Source organism: Sorex fumeus, unplaced genomic scaffold (genome assembly GCF_029834395.1).
Source record: "Sorex fumeus unplaced genomic scaffold, SorFum_2.1 ptg000055l, whole genome shotgun sequence".
Lineage (NCBI taxonomy): Eukaryota > Metazoa > Chordata > Mammalia > Eulipotyphla > Soricidae > Sorex > Sorex fumeus.
Genome location: NW_026606112.1, coordinates 16,369,265 through 16,389,400, shown reverse-complemented (window position 1 = coordinate 16,389,400; position 20,136 = coordinate 16,369,265). Strand labels below are relative to the sequence as shown.

General features: G+C 45.6%; 1 protein-coding gene across 1 annotated transcript in view; it reads left to right on the top strand.

Annotated features, from left to right (window-relative positions):
* The first annotated feature begins 782 nt into the window (after positions 1 to 782).
* The window catches only part of ZCCHC4 (zinc finger CCHC-type containing 4), a 48,792-nt gene continuing 29,438 nt past the window's right edge, over positions 783 to 20,136 (top strand). Inside the window, exons 1-5 of the mRNA XM_056125599.1 lie at positions 783 to 909; positions 1,983 to 2,101; positions 3,886 to 3,968; positions 13,135 to 13,410; positions 13,841 to 13,921. Of these exons, the coding sequence (XP_055981574.1) occupies positions 783 to 909; positions 1,983 to 2,101; positions 3,886 to 3,968; positions 13,135 to 13,410; positions 13,841 to 13,921 (686 nt within the window). The remainder of the gene's footprint in view (positions 910 to 1,982; positions 2,102 to 3,885; positions 3,969 to 13,134; positions 13,411 to 13,840; positions 13,922 to 20,136) is intronic.

Genomic DNA, 20,136 nt, shown 5'->3' with positions numbered 1-20,136 from the left:
TCCTTCCTTGTCGTTCCAGCAGAAATCTCAAGCCATCCTCAAACATCCAAGTGAGTTAGGGAGACCGATAAAGGGGCAGAATATATTCCTGTTTTTTTACGGGGTTCCTGGTTTGCTCCCTGCCATCACATGACCTCCCTAGCAACTTGCAAGGCTGGGTCATCCATAGTACCCCCCTGAGACCCCAAACAAAACAAAACAAAGTCTAGTCAATCCTATGGTTCTTGGCCACTCAAGCTACCTGGGCTGAAATTGGGAAAGGTTGGCTTCCCAAAGAAGACTGGGACTTTGTTACAGAAGATAGAGAAACGAGTTGGGCCCCCATTGCCATTGCAATATACTCCTCCAGCCTCGGCTACTTTCTCTGACTACTTTGAGCTATTTGGGGATGGGAGGACCGTTATTGGACGAATAAAGTCGAGGAGTAACACCTGATGTCTGTAGGAAGCTCATCATCCTGTTCTGCTTCAGGAGCAACTTGGAATGGGCACTGTAACCAGGCTCTATCTCGGGGCCCAGAACTTAAGGAGGCATATTCCTGTTCTGTTCTGGTTTCCCTTGAGAATCCTTTGCGCCTCCGATTTTCCTTGCTCATGACTTTTCAAATTGCTTGAGCCGAGCGGGGTCTGCGTTTGGGGGCGTGACCTCGGCCGTGACGGCTCGGCTCCCCCAGAGCTCGAGGGGGCGCTGTAACTCGCTGGGAGTGGCGGCGGCACTCTCTCTCTCTCGGCCTCAGCTGGCTCGGCTCTCCCCGCGGAGGCTGTCGGGAAGGCGGGGCCAAGATGGCGGCCCCCATGGAGCGGCTCGATCCCGCGCAGACTGCGGGCACGCTGGGCCGTCAGGGCAGCTCGGGGGTGGACGTGGTGCTCCAGTCGCACCCCGCCAACCCCGCCCCGCTGTGTCCTCACGGTGGGTCCGCGTCTGGGCTCGGCCTGCGGGCGCCAGGGCCGGCGTTGAGCGCGCTCCCGCCGCCCACCGTGCCCGTGCGGGCTCGGGGAGAAGCTCCTCTCGCCGACGTTGTATTTGCCGCCATGCCCCGCCCTGGCGCCCCGGCTCGCACCCTGTTACTTATGTGCTTTGAAGACTCGAGGCCGAGAGGACAAGGGGGCTTCGTGATTGATAGGGCGTGATTCTGGGGCGTTGGATGGCTGCTCGGCTGCCTATCCAGTGAGCCACCCTTAGGAGAGCCAGGAGCGAATTCCTGCTCCCAAACGGATCCTGGGTTTTCTCTTTTCTTTTCTTTTCTTTTCTTTTTTCTTTTCCTCTTCTCCTCCATCTCCTTCTCCTCCTCCTCCTCCTCCTCCTCTTCCTCCTCCTTCTCCTCCTCCTTCTCCTCCCTCTTCTCCTCCCTCTCCTTCTCCTCCCAAACGGATCCTAGGTTTTTCTTCTCTCTCTCTCTCTCTCTCTCTCTCACTCTCTCTCTCTCTCTCTCTCTCTCTTCCTTTTTCTTTTCTTTCTCTTTCCAAACGGATCCTAGGTTCCCTCCCTCTTTCTTTCTTTCTTTCTTTCTTTCTTTCTTTCTTTCTTTCTTTCTTTCTTTCTTTCTTTCTTTCTTTCTTTCATCACACCCAACGATGCTCAGGGGTTGCTCCTGGCTTTACACTCAGGAATCACTCCTGGAGGTGCTCAGGGGACCTTATGGGAGCAATAGCTGGAGCAATAGCACAGCGGGTAGGGCGTTTGCCTTCCACAGGTCGACCCGGGTTCGATTCCCAGTATCCCATGTGGTCTCCTGAGCACCCCCAGGAGTAATTCCTAAGTGCAGAGCCAGGAGGAAACCCTGTGCTTCGCCAGGTGTGACCCAAAAAGGAAAAAAAAAAAGAAAGTGTGCCCGCAAGAGTGAATGTGATGATCAGAAGCCCCGCTTGAAGTCGAACCACAGAACTGGGCCTGAACTGACACTTGTACCATAGGGCGGTGAAGTTGGAAGCTCAAAACTGCAGATGACGCTTTTGACGTGTTTTCTCCTCTTCGGGAACTAGGGCCCACCCTTCTGTTTGTGAAAGTGGTCCAGGGGAAAGAAGCAGCACGGAGGTTTTATGCCTGTTCAGCTTGTAGAGATAGAAAAGACTGTAACTTTTTCCAGTGGGAAGATGAAAAGGTATAGCAACTTTGGGTAAATATGTGTTTTGATGTGTGTGACTATTTACTGAACTAGCTCAACCAATAAAAACTTCAAGGGTGGGTGGGTGAAGGGGGACCCAGCAACAGGACAGTATTTGCCTTATAAGTGGCCAACCTGGGTTCAGTATGGTCCCCCAGCGCCACCAAGAGTGATTCCTGAGTGAGAGCCAGGAGTAACCCCAGGCCCATGTGCCACCCATCTGGGTTTGATTCCTGGCACCACGTGGTTTCCAGAGCATCCTAGCACCTCCAGGTGTGGCCTGGGGTAATCTGGCATGACCTGCTGCGCATCCTCAGACCCGTTACTGAACCAGTGACCTGTTAACAGAGGATCACTAACGGACCCTCCAGCCCCTCTGTACCCCCTCAGTACTGCTGAGCACAGCTGCCACCACCAACAAACTTCAAATATCAAAGTAGATTTATACAAGATAATCTTCTTTCGTCTGGGGATCATACCTTGTCTTCAGGGGCTAGTCCAATTGGGGGAACTGGAGAGCCGGGGGCACCATGTCAGTCCCTGCTTCCTGCTTGGAAAGCATGCATTCTGCACCCTTGAGCAATCCCTCCCACAAAGATGAACCTCTTTGGGGAGTTGAAGAAGGTGAAGATAATTTGTGTTTTTTTTTTTAACTCAAGAAATTGGAGTTTATAATATACTTCGACTATTGATGACTTAAACTCCTGTTTCAAAGACTTGTTTTCTTTTTATTTTTTGCGGGGGGAGGGGACACATCTGGTAGCGCCCAAGGATCACTCCTGGAAGGGCTTGAAGGACCATATTGGTGCCAGGGATCAAATCTGGGTTGACCGTGAGCAAGGCAGATACCCTACCTGCTGTACTATCTCTGACCCAAAGATTTGTTTTCTTTAAGACTTTCTGAGGTGTTAGTATTGAGTGGCTCATCATTCCTTTGCTAGGTGAGATTTCTTCTGGAAGAATCTAGGATGTGGAAGGGTCAGTGATCATTTCAGCAAATGTTTTAGAAAAAAATTTTTTACTTATTTATTTTTACCTTTGGGGGCATACCCAGCAGTACTCAGGAGTTACTCCTGGCTCTGCACTCAGATGTGCTTAGGGCACCACATGTGATGCTGGGGATTGAACCCGGGTCGGCCAAATGAAAGGCAAACATCCTACTTGCTGTATCATTGCTCTGCCCCCCCCCCCCCCATTCTGTTTTTGTAAACATTTGCATCCACATGTTTTTCACAGATACTGTTTGGAGTTTGGTGCCCACTTGAGCTCAGCTCCTATTAGTTTCTGATCTTTGTTTTTCGGGCCACACCTAGTGATGCTCAAGGATGACTCCTTGCTCTGTGCTTATTGGTGGGCTCAGGAGACCATATAGGATGCTGGGGATCGAACCTGGATTGGCTTTGGCAAGACAGATTCCCTACTGACTGTCTTATCCCTCTGGCCCCAAGTTTCTGAACGTTTTGATTAGAGAATTTTCAGTTTTATTATACTTACTGGACAGCAGCCTTTAGGATACTGTGGACTTTTTAGGTCAAACGTGTGTTTATTAATCTCTCCCTGCTTTGACATATTGGTCTTGCTTCCAACTGCTCTTGAATGTTCCCAGTTGAATGCTCTGAAATGAATGCTTTGTGTGTGTGTGTGTGTGTGTGTGTGTGTGTGTGTAGTCGGTCTTGATCGCATGGGTTTTTCTCTTTTGATATCAGAAGGGATATCCAGTTTTGAGAGTTGTAGTAAGCTTCATAGTTCATGATGTAGATTGTTAACTTTTACTCTTTCAGCTGTCGGAAGCTAGACTTGCAGCGCGGGAAGCTCACAATCGAAGGTGTCAGCCCCCCATGTCCAGGACGCAGTGCGTAGAAAGGTACTGTGGTGCCTTTCTGAAGGCTTTTGTGTTTGCTGTTTGTGCTTTTAAATGTACTTTTATTTTTCTTTTAATTTTTTATTGTTTGTAGTCAAATATGCATACAGAATGAGCTGTTTTGTTGTGATTAATGGTGCATCACTCAGGGTTACCCAAACACCTCTTCCAAATCCTGATAACCTCTAATATACTTTTTGTTTTCCTGAATTTGAATCTTCTAGGTACCTCGTATAAGTAGACTCAGATAGTATCTATTTGCCCATGTTGTAGCTTGTACAACAAGAACTTTGATCTTTCTGTGGCTGGATAATATATTCTGTTGTGTGTCTATATCAGTTTTGTTTATCCATTCATCTGTCAGTGGACACTTGGATTGTTTCTACTGTTCCATTATTGTCAGTAATGCTACAGTGAATATTGGTTTTCAGATGTCTGTTTAAGTTCCCATTTCCCATTTGTTTGGGTATGGGTGTAGGAGTGGGATTACTGGACCATGTGGTTATTCTGTATTAGTTTTCTGAGCAACGGCTTTTCTTCAGTGGCCACACCGTTTTGCATACCCATCCAGGATTCAGGGGTTCAAATTGTTTCGTATCTTACACCACATTATTTAAGAAAAATAAATGGTTAATTACAGTTTAAGTAACATGATTGCGATAGTATAGGAGGGGGAGGAGCATAGCCAGTGGTGCTTGGGGCTTACTCCTGGCTCTGTGCTCAGGTTTCACTCCTGGCCGTGCTTCGGACGCCCTGTGAGGTGCTGGGAATTGAACCTGAGCTGACCACACACAAGGCTCGCTCCCTCCTTTCTATACTCTTACTCTAACCCCTATTTTTTACACTTTTGATGTACACACTTACTGTACCTTCACCACTGCACAGTACCCGAGATTTTCCACTACTGTCTTTATGGTCACCGTAGTTCCACTGTCACTGAAAAATTTTTTGTTGTTTTTTTCTCTTTATGGCCATCCTAGTACTTGTACTATGTCATTGTGGGGTCGATTTTTATTTCCCTAGTTACTGATGATACAAGGTATATGAGATCTTGAGCAGCTTTTCAGTGGGTGTTTATCGGTCATTTGCACATCTTTGGCGAAATGTCTATTCAGATTCTTTGTTTTTAGTAAGGTTGATTCATCCTTGTTGTAAAGTGCAGGAATTCTTTTATTTCTGAATATTATACTTTTATTGGGTTGATGATTTGAAAACTTTTTCTGCCACTCTGTACATTGCTCTTCACGCTTTCGTTTTTGTTTTTGGTCCACACCCGGCAGTGCTCAGGGGTTACTCCTGACTCTCGAGTAAAGTAAAGTAAAGTAAAGGCCCTCCCGTTGATCGTCGATTTGCTCGAGCGGGCCCAGTAACATCTCCATTGGAGACTTTGTTGTTACTGTGTCTGGCATATTGAATACTCTCGGTAGCTTGCCGGGCTCTCCGAGAGGGGCGGAGGAATCGAACTCGGGTCGGCCATGTTGGCTGCGTGCAAGGCAGACGCCCTACCCGCTGTGCTATTGCTCCAGCCCTCTCCTGACTCTAAATTCAGGAATTACAGTAATGCTCGGGGGCCATATGGCATGCCAGGGATCGAACCCGGTTTGTCCACATATAGGCAAGGTGCCTTACCCACTGTACTATCTCCAGTTCCTACTTTTCACTTGTTCGATGGTGCCTTTTTGATGCATAGGCGTTTTCAGTTTCAGCAAAGTCAACTTATCTGTTTTTTGTTGTTGTTACTTATTCTTTGATGACATAGCTAAAAATCTATTGCGAGTCTGGTGTCATGAATATTTATTGTCATGTTTCTTGTTTGAAATACTAAGAAAAGCCAAAACATTTCCAAAAGCTATAAACATCTGGGTTGTTTTTTTTTTTCAAATCTGCATTGTTAAAAATTTTTTGCTCACTGAGACGACGTGAGCCACAGTTTTTCTTTGTTGACTCCTGTTTCATAGATCTTCACGCTTCCTTCAGAGCTTCTAGCCTGGTTTCTGCTTGTTTTACAGGCAGAGGGCCCCCTGGCTGTGCTGGGTGCTCAGGAGGTCATGAGCTGCTGGGGACCCAACCCGGGGCCTTGTGCTTGCCACGCACCTCAGCCCTTTGAGCAGTTCCTCTCGCTACTGGCATTTTACTTGTCCCCCTCCCCCACACTTTTATTTGTTTACTTTTGATTAGAAACCCCCCCTCCCCCGGCCTAGTGATGCTCAGGACTTCCTTCTGGATCTGATGTGAGCTCAGAGTTCCAGTGGGGACCCTATGTAGTACCAGCATTGAACCCGTGCCAGCTTCGTGCAAGGCAAGCACCCTCGCCCTGCCCATTATACTATCACTCTGCTTTTCACTCGAAAGGAAAGTCTTTTTCCCAAATTTTGGTCACACCTGGTGGTGCTTACAGTTCTCCCACAGCACCAGGAGTGGACCCAGAGAGCGTGCAGTCCAGCCTACTGAACCGCCTCCCTTATCTTGTAAGGAAACTTCTTCTCTTTCCTTCCCTCTGGGCTGCTGAGTTCCCTAGGATTCTGAGTTCGTATATAGGCTAAGTGGAAAGGAGTGTTGTGAAAGAGCTGCAGCGAAAATGTCTTAAGTTTCCTAATAGATTTCAAAGCACTTTGATGGCTTGCTTTATAAAAGCCTTTTTTAAAAAAATGTCAAAGCCAGAGACTATGAAATAAAGCTCCCGGAAGAGAGTGACATGAAAAGTCTTGAAGCATGTGGCCGCATTTGTGGCCACATGACCTCTTATACTCCAGCCCACTGATGTACCAAAAGTAGCACACATTTGTTTGAATTTAACATACATGCATGTAATCTCTTATATAAGGGTTTAAATGGTTCCAGGATGAAATACAGTAATCTTCACACACTCTTATGGTGGTGGGAAGGTACACAGTGGTGGGATTGGTGTTTGAATGTTAAGTGTGTTGAACTGTTGTGAACAACTTTATAAAAATTAAGTTAAATTTTAAAATATTTCAAAGTAGCTTTGGTCTATATAGCTGGGTTTCCAGTGCATGACATTATGATTTGACCTCTGTGCATGGTGGTCTACATTATGATCATCACTGCAAGTGGGGAGTCACTGCCACACAGTTGACCCCACAGTTTTACCTAGCTAGCACCCCTTACCACCTATCTTTCCCTGTACCCCACTGGTCACCACCATTTTGTTCTTAGAATCTAAGAATTGGCTTTCATTTTGTTTGTTTTTCCCCTATCTTGTACCTAGAGTGATACCATGTATATTTAGAGAGAGCTTACTATTTTTTTGTTTGTTTATGTTTTCCACACTCAGTGGTGCTTAGGGATCACTCCTGGTGGGGCTCAAGGAATCGGATGTGGTGCCAAGGATCAGACCTAGGTTGGTTGCATGCAAGCCAAGCACCTTACCTACTGTACTGTTTCCTCAGCCTGGGAATTTAAGAGAGACTGGTTGCTCCATAGCAAAGGCATTTCATCAGTGAGATTTGCTTCACTATCACTATCACCCCGTTGTTCTTTAATTCGCTTGAGCGGGCCCAGTAACATCTCTATTCATCCCTGTCACATGCAAGTGTAGCCCGATGACATATTGGGGGCTCCTTCAGGGTCAGGGGAATGATGACCATTCATTGTTACTGTTCTTGACATATCAAGTATGCCACGGGTAGCTTGTCAGGCTCTGTTGTGCGGGTGGGATACTCTCGGTAGCTTGCTGGGCTCTCTGAGACGGATAGAGGCTTTGGGGGCAGCCTCTAATCACCTTTACAGGTGTTCCTAGTCAGGCATATAGGCGGGTATGATACTCTCAGTAGCCTGCCGGGTTCTCTAAGAGTGAGAACTAGAGCTTACTGGCTGGAAATTCAGTCACTACAAAAATTCACTCACTGCCAAAAATTGGCTAGGGATTGAATGGAGAGTGAGCTCAGGCACCCAGCAAGCCTGATGTTCTGTTGGAGGTTTGGGGTTTGGGTTGTTGTTTTTTTTTTTTTTTTTTTGCTTTTTGGATCAGCAAAACCACAAAACACAAAAATCACACCTGGAGATGCTCAGGGGTCACTCCTGGCTCTGCACTCAGGAATTACTCCTGGTAGTGCTCAGGGGACCATATGGGATGCCAGGTGTTGAACCCAGGTCGGCTGTGTGCAAGGTAGATGCTCTATCTGCTATACTATTGCTCAGGCCCCCAGTTTGTTTGTTTTTTGTGACTTTATCCTTCCTAATGTCTGTTCCTTTTTTTAAAATATATATGTGTGTGTGTATATATATACATATATATATATATATATATATATATATATATCACAGCTTCTTTATGCACTCATTTTCTATTGGACATTTGGGTTATTTCCAAAATGATTCCTAAAAGACTGTTAGAGGAATCAAACAGGTGACACAGGTCACATATAAGAAATCAGGAAGAAGCTGGAGAGAGTACAGTGGGAAGGGTGCTTGCCTAGCACGCAGCTGGATCTGGTTTGATCTCTGGCCCCCTATACAGTCCCCAAGCCCCATCGGGGGTGATCTTAGAGCAGGACCATGAGTAAGCCCTGAACATTTCTGGGGCCAGAGAGACAGTATAGTGCCTTGAGTAGGGCATTTGCCTTGCGGAAGGCTTACCTGAGTTTGATTCCATATGGTTCCCTGAACACTGCCAGGAATAATTCCTGAGTGCAGAGCCTGGAGTAATCCCTGAGTAACCCTACCCGCCTCCTCCTCCCCACCAAAAAAAAACAAACAACTGCTTGTGTGTGTGTGTGTATGTGTGTGTGTGTGTGTTTATTTTCTTTTAGCCATTGTGACTTAGAGTTTTACAGTACTACCAGTGGTAAGGATTAATGCATAAGGCATTCCACTCCAGCCAAGTTCCTGTTTTTCTCCACTTTTATCTCAGCCCCGCCACATCCCATCCCCACAAACTCTCCCATCCCCATTCTTACTGGCCTTATTTTGGATTGTCCCACAAGTGTCTTCTCCTCTTTTCCTTTTCCCTTTTTCTCTCTTTGCTTCCTAGTTGTTGAATATCAACCCTAAGTGTTTTAGGCTTCATCAGTGAATTGCCCCTTGTCCTCCTCCCAGAGAAGCTTCATGCCCTTGCTAACATCCCCGACTGAAAGTTTATCTTTGACCTTTCCTTTGTATTTTACCTCTCATTGTCACGGTTTCCTAAGTCAGTCTTGATTACTTTTTCTTTCTTTTATTTTTTAATGTAGGAGTACTGCTATTTATTCAGCCATCGATCAAGTTGATTGAATTGGGCATGGACTCCACATTTTTTTTTAATTGAATCACTGTGCGATACAGTTACAAAGCTTTCTTATTCGAGATTCAGCTGTACAATGATCGAACACCCATCCCTCCACCACTGCACACTTTCCACCACCAGTATCCCCAGTATATTCCCCCTTCCCCCTCCCATCCCAGTCCTCACCTTGCCTCCATAGCAGACAATTTCCCCAATACTCTTCCTCTACTTTTGGGCATTAGTTTTTGCTCGAATTTTCCCACCACCATTCAAGCCTACCTGCCAGGGGCAGATGCTAGATCATTTATTGTCCGTTACTCATTTTGAATATCACAGGGGCCGTGGCCGCATGCTTTTGGAATCCTAGATTGTAAATAGTTGGGTTCCAGAGACATTTCTGTAGGGCACTAATCCGTTTTGGGATTCAGTTGGGTGTCTCTGCACCAGGGCTGTTGGTACGCTAAGATGGCACCTGGAGGCAAATTGTGGGTGTCATAGCCAGGCCCACAAGTGGGCGGGGAGCTGGGGAGGGACAGCCTGGCACCTCTGCTGCCATGTGGCATGGAGATCTAGTCCTGTAACCCACATACCTGGGTCTTGCTTGTGGAAGCTCTTGGTCGCCAGGATTCCATCTGGAGTAGGCGGGGAGCTCCATCTGGGGTGCCCCGGTGAAATTGGCTCGATATGGGGCCTGAAGAGATCTCTGGCTCTGTGGTATCTTCTGGGACTCACTACATTGTCTCTGGCTTTTGATCTCTTTCAATATTTATTTATGGGTCACTGAAGCAAGGCCAGTAATAGAGTTTCCAGGGTGGTGTTGGAGTTGATTTGTGGGGGTGACAGCCAGTGCTTCCACATGTATTGGGAAGTGAGGGGAGGTAGCCCACCCCAACTCCGTGAAAGCCTGGAGATTTCAGTCACAAAACCCGCATACCCGAATTTTCAGCAGATTATATCTTGATGAGATCCGTCCTGAAATGGTGGAGTCAGGCTGGGGGTATGGTGGTGATTTTGGATTGTGGAAGCAAGTGGCTGCTGGGGGCTCTGCTTGGGTGGGTCACCAGGCCAACCCACCTCCCTCCAATTTACCCTAGTCTGTTCAACCGTGTGCAGTTCCAAGATTAACTGTGGCTTTTGATCTCTTTCAAGATTTATCTATGGGTCTCTGAAATAAGGCCTATAAAAAAGCCTATAAATATGGCCTATAAACTGACCTGAGGACTTTATCTATTTACGGTAAAAAGGATTTACGGTAAAAAGGTTTAGCTGAGCCGGAGGTGGTTTGTGGGTGTGGCTCCCACATACCTAACTTTTGGCTGTTTAATTTCTTGGTAAACTTGGTCCCAAGTTGTTGGAGTTCAGCCAGAGGCACAGTGGCAATTTTGGGGTGTCAGGAAGCCTAAAGACACCATCAGGCTGCTGATGCACTCGCCCCGCAGGTACAGGTTGACCTGTTGGCGGCACCATACCCCCAGTCTTAATTACTTTTAAGCCAAAACTTTCTGGTAATTCTGAACTTTGTATTTGTGCTGCTTTGTAGTTGAAATGCTGCATATTTGTACCTGCTTCTCTATTTCCCCTATAGCTTTTTTATATTTCACTATCGAGCAGTGTTCTTTAGTTAAACACAGAAAGATCATTAATGCTATGCTCCTAATATTTGGAAGTTGATTGACTATGAAATATATCTACTCCTGGGCATAATTACTTCACACAGGCTTCAGTTGCTGTAGTTCCTAACACTCCAAAAGGGGAGGTCCCACAGTGGGAGTGGGATGGACCCGGGGTGAGTGGCAAAGCTACCCTGGCATTGAAATAGTACATTCTCGAACGCATAACTGCATGATCTTGATTCAAGCTGTTATGACTTAAGAGACAGGGATCCCATGGGCAAGGGCAAGCTGAATTGACCCGAGAACTTCGTCAGAGATTTACGATAAAAGGCTTGTTTGCTCTCAGAGCTCAGAGAACTCAGTGTTGGGATCTTTGTCTCTTGCTGTGTTTATCCAAACAACTGCAAATATTGATAACTTATACAAGTAGAGGGAAAGATAAAAGCAATGTAGATGTCCCTGGGAGACAGAGTGTGTCCTTGAGAATTCTTCCCAAGAGAATTTCCTCTGCCAAGTGTTTATCTATGTAAATGATCAATCACACCTCTGTCCTTACCTCAGGCCCCCTCATGTTCTATAAGTATGCTAGCAGCTCTGCATTAAACGGGGCCGTTTTCACCATCAGATTGTGGTCCCCTGATTCTCTGTCTCTCTGTCTCTCTGTCTCTCTGCTGGGGAGGATGGGAGGTAGCTTAGGGCCACCAATGCACTCGGCCTCCAGCAGCCCCTGCACTTTACTTTGTGAACTCATATCAGTCACAAAACTGTCAGAGACAAAGCTGAGTGTTGAAAGTAGGTAAAGGGATATACATAAAAGCCTTTCAGTATCTGTATTGCAAACCACAATGCCCAAAAGGGGGGGGGGGGAGAAAGAGAGAGAGAGAGAGAGAGAGAGAGAATCAGAATCAGAAAAGTGCCGGGTTTCAAGGGGGGGGGGGCGTCCTGGGGACATTGCATCGGTGGTGGGAAATGTACACTGGTGTTGGAACATTATATAACTGAAACCCAATCCTGAACAACCTTGTAACTGTGTATCTCCCTGTGATTCAATTAAAAGAGTTAAACAAAAAAACTGTCAGAGAAGGGTTATAAATAGAAGCATTTAAATGATGGCACCCTAAGCCATCCTTTACATTATCTATTTGTCACTACCCTGGGTGCTTAGGAGTGAAACTGTGCTTGGAGATACGAAGTTTTTACAACCCTTGGAATCTGGGAGCTGACAGTCCTTTAGGGCAGTTTCAGGCAGAGGCCAGTGAGTGGACGGCACTGTTGATGTTGCATGGACGCGACCATCTCCAACTTAGAATCCTTTCCTGCTCCCTGGGTAGCCGCTGGTTGGAGACATTTCCGGCCTTCTGCAAGCCCGGCGAATCTCGCTTCTTTCCCTTCTGGATTCTCCTTCTGGTCTTCGTCGCTGCTCTTGCATATGCACCATCAGCAGTTTTTCAAGACACGTTAAATGTGCTGATTTTCTGCAACCATCTCTCGGGAAAGGGGCAGGGGGCGCGGGAATCCGCTGGAAGGGTGACGTGCAAAATCTCCAGCTGGCCGTCCATCCAGTCGGGTGTTTTCTGAGGCTCGAGGAGTGCCCTACCGCCTGGGGGCCGGGCTCTCCCTCCCGCCGCCCTCGGTGCTGTGAAGGATAGAGCTTTGTGGGAGCATTTTTTCTTTTAGGAGGTAATTTTTCTTGCTAAGTGTGCCATAAGGACTTGAAGAATGATCTTAATTTCTCATTTTAAAATGACTGTCACAGGGAGCCCGACTGTTTAACACTTCACAGGTAGAACACATAGATTTGTCAATAAATTTAAATGTGCCGGTAGACTCCATTACTGCTAAGTTGTTCGCGTAATATATTCACATTTTAAGTGGATATTGATCTTCATTCAGCGACTACATTGGAGCATCTCAATTCTTATGAAATGGCCGATTCTTTTCCACTTGGTAGGAAGGGCTGTCAGGCATCAATTCCAGCCCACCCTGCTCCAGTTTTTCTTAGCTCTGCTTCTTTCACGCAGTCCTCTTTGGCAAGTGATAATACTTTTGTTGATACTGTAGCACTGTAGCACTGTCCTCCCATTGTTCATCTATTAGCTCGAGAGGGGCATCAGTAACGTCTCCATTGTGAGACTTGTTGTTTCTGTTTTTGGCATATCGAATACATTACAGGTATCTTACCAGGCTTTGCCGTGTGGGCAAGATTCTCTCGGTAGCTTACTGGACTCTCCGAGAGGAGCGAAGGAATTAAGCCTGGAGAAAAAAAATTTTTTTTAACTATTAAAACAACATGCTTCAAGTGGATTCTTTTGTGCTCTCCTGTGTTTTAAAGGTACCTGAAGTTTATCGAGTTGCCCTCATGCCAGAGAAAGTTTTGCCAGAGCTGCCAACAGCTGCTGCTGCCAGATGAGTGGGAGAAGCACGGGGAACACGAGGTGGCGGGTGACATTTCTGACCCCCAGCTGGGAAGACCCAGTCGCCTCCTTTACCCCCTGGAGAACAAGAAGACCAACGCTCAGTACTTGTTTGCTGATCGGAGCTGTCAGTTCTTGGCCAGACTCCTCTCCGCGCTTGGATTTAGACGGGTCCTATGTGTCGGGACACCAAGGTAGGGTGTCTGATTCGTGGAACACTTCTGCCCATGCTCTTAAACTGTAGGAAAAATGTCCCAGGTCACTGCTTACTCTGTAAACATGGGACAGGGCATGAAGCTCTGAGTACACCAGGCGGTATGGAACTGTGGATCTCTTCTTAGGGAAGTCACAGGCCTGGATTGCTTTTGAGAGAAATCCTCATTGATTTCATATGATTGGCGATGCTTGCTGACTTGATGGTTTTTATAATTTTAGGTTTCAGTATGTCAGGCCCTTTTAAAAGTATTTGCAGAACCGAAGTCACTGATTTTATCTGCCAAATTTGCCAGATTGTTTGATTGAAATATTACGTGATCATGGTTGGTTTTCTTTTTGTTGTTTGCCTAGTTCCTACCTATGGCATTTTTAATTCCTTACTGAAATTGCTTTCACCAATTGCTGTAGGTTGCATGAGCTGATCAGGCAAAAAGCATCAGATGACATGAAGTCGAGCATGAAAAGCCTGCTACTGGATATTGATTTTCGGTAGGTTTATAAAATATAATAATATAATATAATATAAATTATTATATAACTATAAAATATAATAATATATTCTTTATCTTTTTCATCCATAGTGTGTAATATTCTCCTTATTATCTCCTGTCTTTTTGCAGTGTTTTTCTCTTTCATTGTTTATAACCTTTAATCGACTCTTTAGTTAACATTCAGAAATGGTAATTGGTTATAAAGCACCTTTGTACTCATAAATTCAACATGCTATTGTCCATACATCAAATTGGAAGGCAGTAGATTTCTCTGTGACAAACAGGCTTCCTACATCTTCATTATAAATGTGGCTAGTTGTCTTTAGCTTGTAATTTAGAAGTCAATTCCAGTTGAGTCACTCTCTTCTCATATACTTATTTTCAAAGATGAATTCTGAATCTCTTTTGCAGTTTTATTTCATTCTGATATTTTATTTATTTATTTTAATTTTAGTTTTGCTTACTGAATCACTGTGAGATAGACCCTACAAAGCTGTTCATGATTAGGTTTCAGTCATAGTGTACATTTCCCAGGACCGGTTCCCCAGTTTCCTTCCCATCACCCCAACCCCCAGCCTGCCGCCATGGCAGGTGCTTTTGTTTTTCCTCCCTCTCTCCCTCTCCCCCCTTTCCCTCTCTCTCTCTCTCCCCTTTCCCGCCACCTTTTATGCATTGTGGTTTGCAATATAGATACCGAAAGGTTATCTGGCATATACCTTTACCCACTTTTAACACTCAGTTCTTGTCCAGCGTGATCAGTTCCAGCTATTATTGTCTGGCCCCTTCTCTATCTTAACCTGCCGTCCACCCCACACACTTGTGGTTCATTCCAACCATTGATCAGAACTCCTGGCCCCTGTTTTCCCTGGCCGTGGATACTGGTCTCATCCTGACTCCACTGTATTTTGCCAGCTACCGTGTCTGTTGTTTTGCACTGGCCATAGCTTGGCGTGAAAGGGAGCGCCGTCTAGGGAGAGACAGGTCAGACCTGCACTTTATGGGAGAGGGTCAAAATAAGAAACAGCTGATAAGCCCGATAAATTACCCGGGTGGAATCCTCACTGGAGATAATATAGAAGCTACAGACTCGATTATAACAGGAGGGCAAACATGTCCAACTATGATCTGTCATTCTGTACAATTCAACTTTTAATTTCTGTTTTGTTTGCATTTTGGAAGTTCACGTGAGCTTTCTTTTTTTTTTTCTAACTTTTTTATTGAATCACTGTGAGATAGACCCTTACAAAACTGTTCATGTTTAGATTTCAGTCATACAGTATTCCAACACCATGTTAGTTTTTAAGATGATCAGGTACTGTGTTCTGGGCTGGAGACATAGTACAGGAGTTAAGGTACTTGCCTTTCATGCAGCCAGTGGACAGGGGTAACCCCAGAGCACAGAACCGAGAGTATCCCTTAAGTAAGGATCACCAAGTGTGGCCCCAGCTCTCATCACCCCTCAACCCACCAAAAGAAAAAGATACCGTATTAGCAGTATTTATTGTTCTTGGATGAAGGATTGAATGAAGAAATGAAGAAATCAGTCTTTTCTTTTAATGTTAAACTTACTTGTTCTGATAGAGTTCAATATTTATTAGAGAGAATCTGCGAAATTACGTACTCATTTGTCCCCTAAAAGCATGGAAAGTATTTTTGGTTAATTGATTTGTTTTGGGGCCACACCAGGCAGTGCTCAGGGCTTACCCTTAGCTCTGTGCATGGGAATCACTCCTGGCAGAGCTTGAGGGACCTTATAGGGTGCTGGGGATTGAACTTGGGTTGGCCATGTGCAAGGCAAGTTATACTATTTCTCAGCCCACCACTAATTTTATTAAGTGTAAAAATGCCACAGTAAAAATATGGTCTTATAATTTGTCTTTAAGTTTCCAACCAACCTTTAGGTTATCGAACTAAGCAACTCTGTTTCTTAGAAATCATTTGTACTCTGGTTCCTTCTTAGTAGGACTACTCGAGGTAAGGTAAAGGCCCTCCCGTTGATCGTCGATTTGCTCGAGCGGGCCCAGTAACGTCTCCATTGGAGACTTTGTTGTTACTGTGTCTGGCATATCGAATACTCTCGGTAGCTTGCCGGGCTCTCCGAGAGGGGCGGAGGAATCGAACTCGGGTCGGCCATGTTGGCCGCTTGTAAGGCAAACGCCCTACCGCTGTGCTACTAACACATTAATATCTACTTGACATGAATGACCTACGACAAAATGGAATTCCGTAACTGATAATGCAGTCTTCTTAAAGATGAACTCAATATCTTTCTTTGATTGATGTGTCTTTTATTCAATTTTATTATTTCACTGAACTTTTACATTATATTGTTATTCTTTTTTGATAAGTTTATGACTCTACAAACATTGTCATTGTCTAAGTCCAGAAAATTGCCATCACATTGTGAAAAAAAAAAAAAATCCTAAACTCTTTCTTCCCCTCACAGTCTCTGCTCCACTTTCTGTCTGCCTGGCTTTGTGTTTCATGGATGCGTCATGGAAATAGAACCATAACTGTATGACTTTGGGCCTACTTCTTTGTCCTGGCATAAATACTTTCAAAGCCCGTCAGTGTCCTTGTGTTTAACTGTATTTCATTCCATTCATGACTCTGTAATATTCCATAGAATGGCCATATCTATTTATTTTACTTAAATGCCATGTATGTTTCTTAAAGCATCCTCCTCCTCCTTCTCATCATCATCTTCATCATCATCATCATCATCATCATCATCATCATCTTTACTGCTGTTGTTGTTGCTGTTTTACTACCAAGTGGTACCCAGGGGCCATGGGGCAGTAACTCAGCCTGGCAGTTCAGTGCCCGGGCCCTGGGCTACGGAGCTATTCAGACCCTGCAGTGCTGGGGATTCCTGGGCCCCTGGGTGGTGCTTGGCTCTTCTATGACCACGTCTGGTTGTGCTCGGGTCTCGGTCTGCATCCTGCGATGCCAGGAGGCCGTGCCATACTAATGAAGCCTGGGTTGGGCCCAAGCCAGGCTGGCTCCCTACTGCCTACACTATCTCCCAGCTCCTTAGAATATTCATGTTGTTGTTTAATTTAGAACTGTAATGAGTTACTATGAATATATTGTGTCAGGGTACAAGTTTAACTTCTGCATTCTAATATTGAGAGTAGTGATTCTGGTCTGTTGTCCTGGGTGACGTGAGTCCTTGTTCAGGACTCACTCACCCTCACGGTAACCCTGTAAGATAGGCAATATTTTCCTCTTCATTTTCAGATGAGAAAACCCAGCTGCCAAAGATTGAGGCCTGCCCTGGGGCCCGGTGTGGCTCGGAGGCAGGGTCCTTATCTGGCGCGTCTAAAGCTTAGGGCCAGTCATCAGCCAGTCAGTCAAAGAAACAAAGACGTTAAGAATTTGTCTTCTGGAGATAAACATGTATCATTTAAAAAGAATCTTATTTATTTATATTTGACTGGAGGGCCATACCCAACTATGCTCAGGGTTTACTCCAGGCTCTGTACTCGGGGATCACTTGTGGGGACCATATGGGGTGCTAGGGATGGGGCCTGGTGTGCAAGGCCAGTCCCCCACCTGCTCTGTTTCTCTGACAATTTTGCATCCCGTTTCTCTTGCCATCCTTCCTCATCATCCTGCTTTCTCTGTCCAAGCCCTTTGTCTTGTTCCACGACAGATTCCAGATGAATTAACCTCTGGGTTCTAGATTATTCATGTATTTAAAGTTGTTGTATGTAAATCTGGAATCTTTCACTGGCATCTCAGACAATTGTCTAGGTCAAGGAGAATTATTTTTTGAGGGGGCCACACCCTACGATGCCCAGGGGTTCCTCCTGGCTCTGCACTCAGTAATTACTCCGAGCAGAGCTCCGGGACCGTATGGGATGCTGGGGATCGAACTTGGCTTAGTTGCTTGCAAGGAAAATGCCCTACGTGCCGTCCTGTCACTCCAGCCCCAAATCGAGGAGAATCTGATGACTCCCCTTATTGGAGTGTAGGAGACTTGAGCCCCCTGGGACCCTGAGCCTCGCAGTTTGCTTCAGGTGCCATTTCCCTGTGTCCTCCATGTGCTGGCTTTATCTTTCTTCTTCTTTGTGTGGGGCTTTGAGGGGGCAGGTTTATGTGTCCTGTAGAAAGAGGAAGCCACGTCACGTGCAGCCTCAAAACACCCCCCGGGAGCCGCAGCCTCACTCCAGAGCCTTCCCTGTGGCGTGGTAATTCAGGATTCCTGCCGGCCTCTGAATAAAGGAATGGGCTCTCCATCAGAAATGGGGTAGAAGGTGGCTCAGTACTCGAGGCATAAAATGTGAAATAAAATGTCGGCCTTCAGCTGAATTATTCAGGACTATATGTCCATCATTGTAAACATTCAGATTTCTGCCTTTGTCACCTTTACGCAGTGAAAATGATACAGTGTTGTTTCTCCAATCACGTGGTTCTTTGAAATTACATTAAGAATTATACAGTGATTCTGATTTCTTCAAAGATAGGTTTTTTCCCAAGCAAGTTGTGGTATATATGGAGAAATGGGTTGGGGGCGGGGGGCGGGGAGAAGTCCGTGTTTGATGTCAAAGGACTTGGGCAGACACTAAGGGTCCTGCTTCGATTTTGTCACCTAAAATATTCTGTATTTCAGCTTTTTACCAACTTTCATGTGCATATATTTAAAATAGAATCAATACATCATCTTTTTTCTGTCTTGTTTTTGGTTTTTAGGCCACACCCAGTAGTGCTCAGGGTTTACTCCTGACTCTGCACTCAGAAATCACTCCTGGCGGCCTCAGGGGGTCACGTGGGATGCCGGGGATCGAACCCGGGCCAGCTACATATAGCCTTTTTCTTCACTCACCACTTGCCTGGATTTTCTCTTTGGGGGAGGGTGCCTCCCAGCGGGGCAAGGCCAGTGTCCTATCTGCTGCTTTCTCTCTCTGGCCCCCCATGAACTAATGCCATTCAGTTGTTGCTCATAAGAGTTCCTGTGTGCCTGTCTCACTCTCCGTCACCATCACCGACTCCCATTTGAGGTGGAGGAATGGCCAGATTAGGTGCATGCCCATTCGGGCAGCTTTCAGTGCATGCCTTTCTGATTGCTTTTGTTTGCCTTACTCAGTGGAGAGAATAATTCTTTGTGTCCAGTTTCGTTTTAAGAGGGCAGTTTTGGGTGATTTTTCATAATTTAAGATACTACTGATTCTGCTCCCTTGTTTGTATTTGATGGAAGGTTTGAGCTGGTCTCTTGGCTTTGTTTTTCCTCCCTGGCTCTGTCCACAGTGCCCAGAAATCTTTGGCCAAGTGTGCTGTGCTGAATTTCATGTAAATGAAACTTTCTCTTTTAGTTTCCAAAAATAACTATTGCATTCTTGGGAAGCAGTTGAAAAAAAAATGGAGCGAATAAAAGGTGGGGTAGTAGAAATGTATCTGGAAAGGGATTTTCTTTTGTTCTCTTTTATTTTCTTTTGTTCATACTCAAAGTAATGCAAAAGAGAAAAAGGGAAATCAAATGGTCAACTATATTTACATTGATGATACAAGATAATAGGATAACATATATGTACATACGTGTACATATATGTGTGTTTATATGTGTTTATACATGCCTGTATGCACATTTATTTTGATTTTAGGGAGGAAATTTGGTTGGACACAGTTTCCTAACCTTAGAGACATCAAAATACAAATCTTTATAACTGAAAATTATTAAAATAAAAGTACTTCACATTTTAGGGTATGCTGTGTAGCTGTGTTCAGCTTTTTTGCGGATTACCTCATTATTTTCTCACCCGATAGATGAGAAACTGATGCTCAGGTGGCACCAAAAAACTTCTGGGGTGATAGTACAGCAGGTAGGCGTTTGCCTTGTACTCGGTTGGCCGGGTTGGATCCCTGGTATCTCCTATGGTCCCCTGAGCACCCCAAGAGTAAATCCTGAGCACAGAGCCAGGAGTAACCTCTGAGCACCACCAGGCGTGGCCCAAAAAGTCATAGTATGTGAGGGACATAGTTTGCACCCCTATCATCCTCCCAGAGCTGGGCTTCCCCCCACAGTGTAGTGGAGAGGGTCAGCCAGAGCCGTCCCCGGTGCTGCCCTCGGTGCGGGAAGGTCACTGGCCGTAGAAATAGAAACGAAGAACTGCTGTCATCAGGATCTAGCCAAGGGGGCCGTATGAGCGGAGCCGAGCCCCTGGTGAGTCCTCAGTCCGGCCTCTCTGTCATCCCCGCATGACTCCTGAGTAC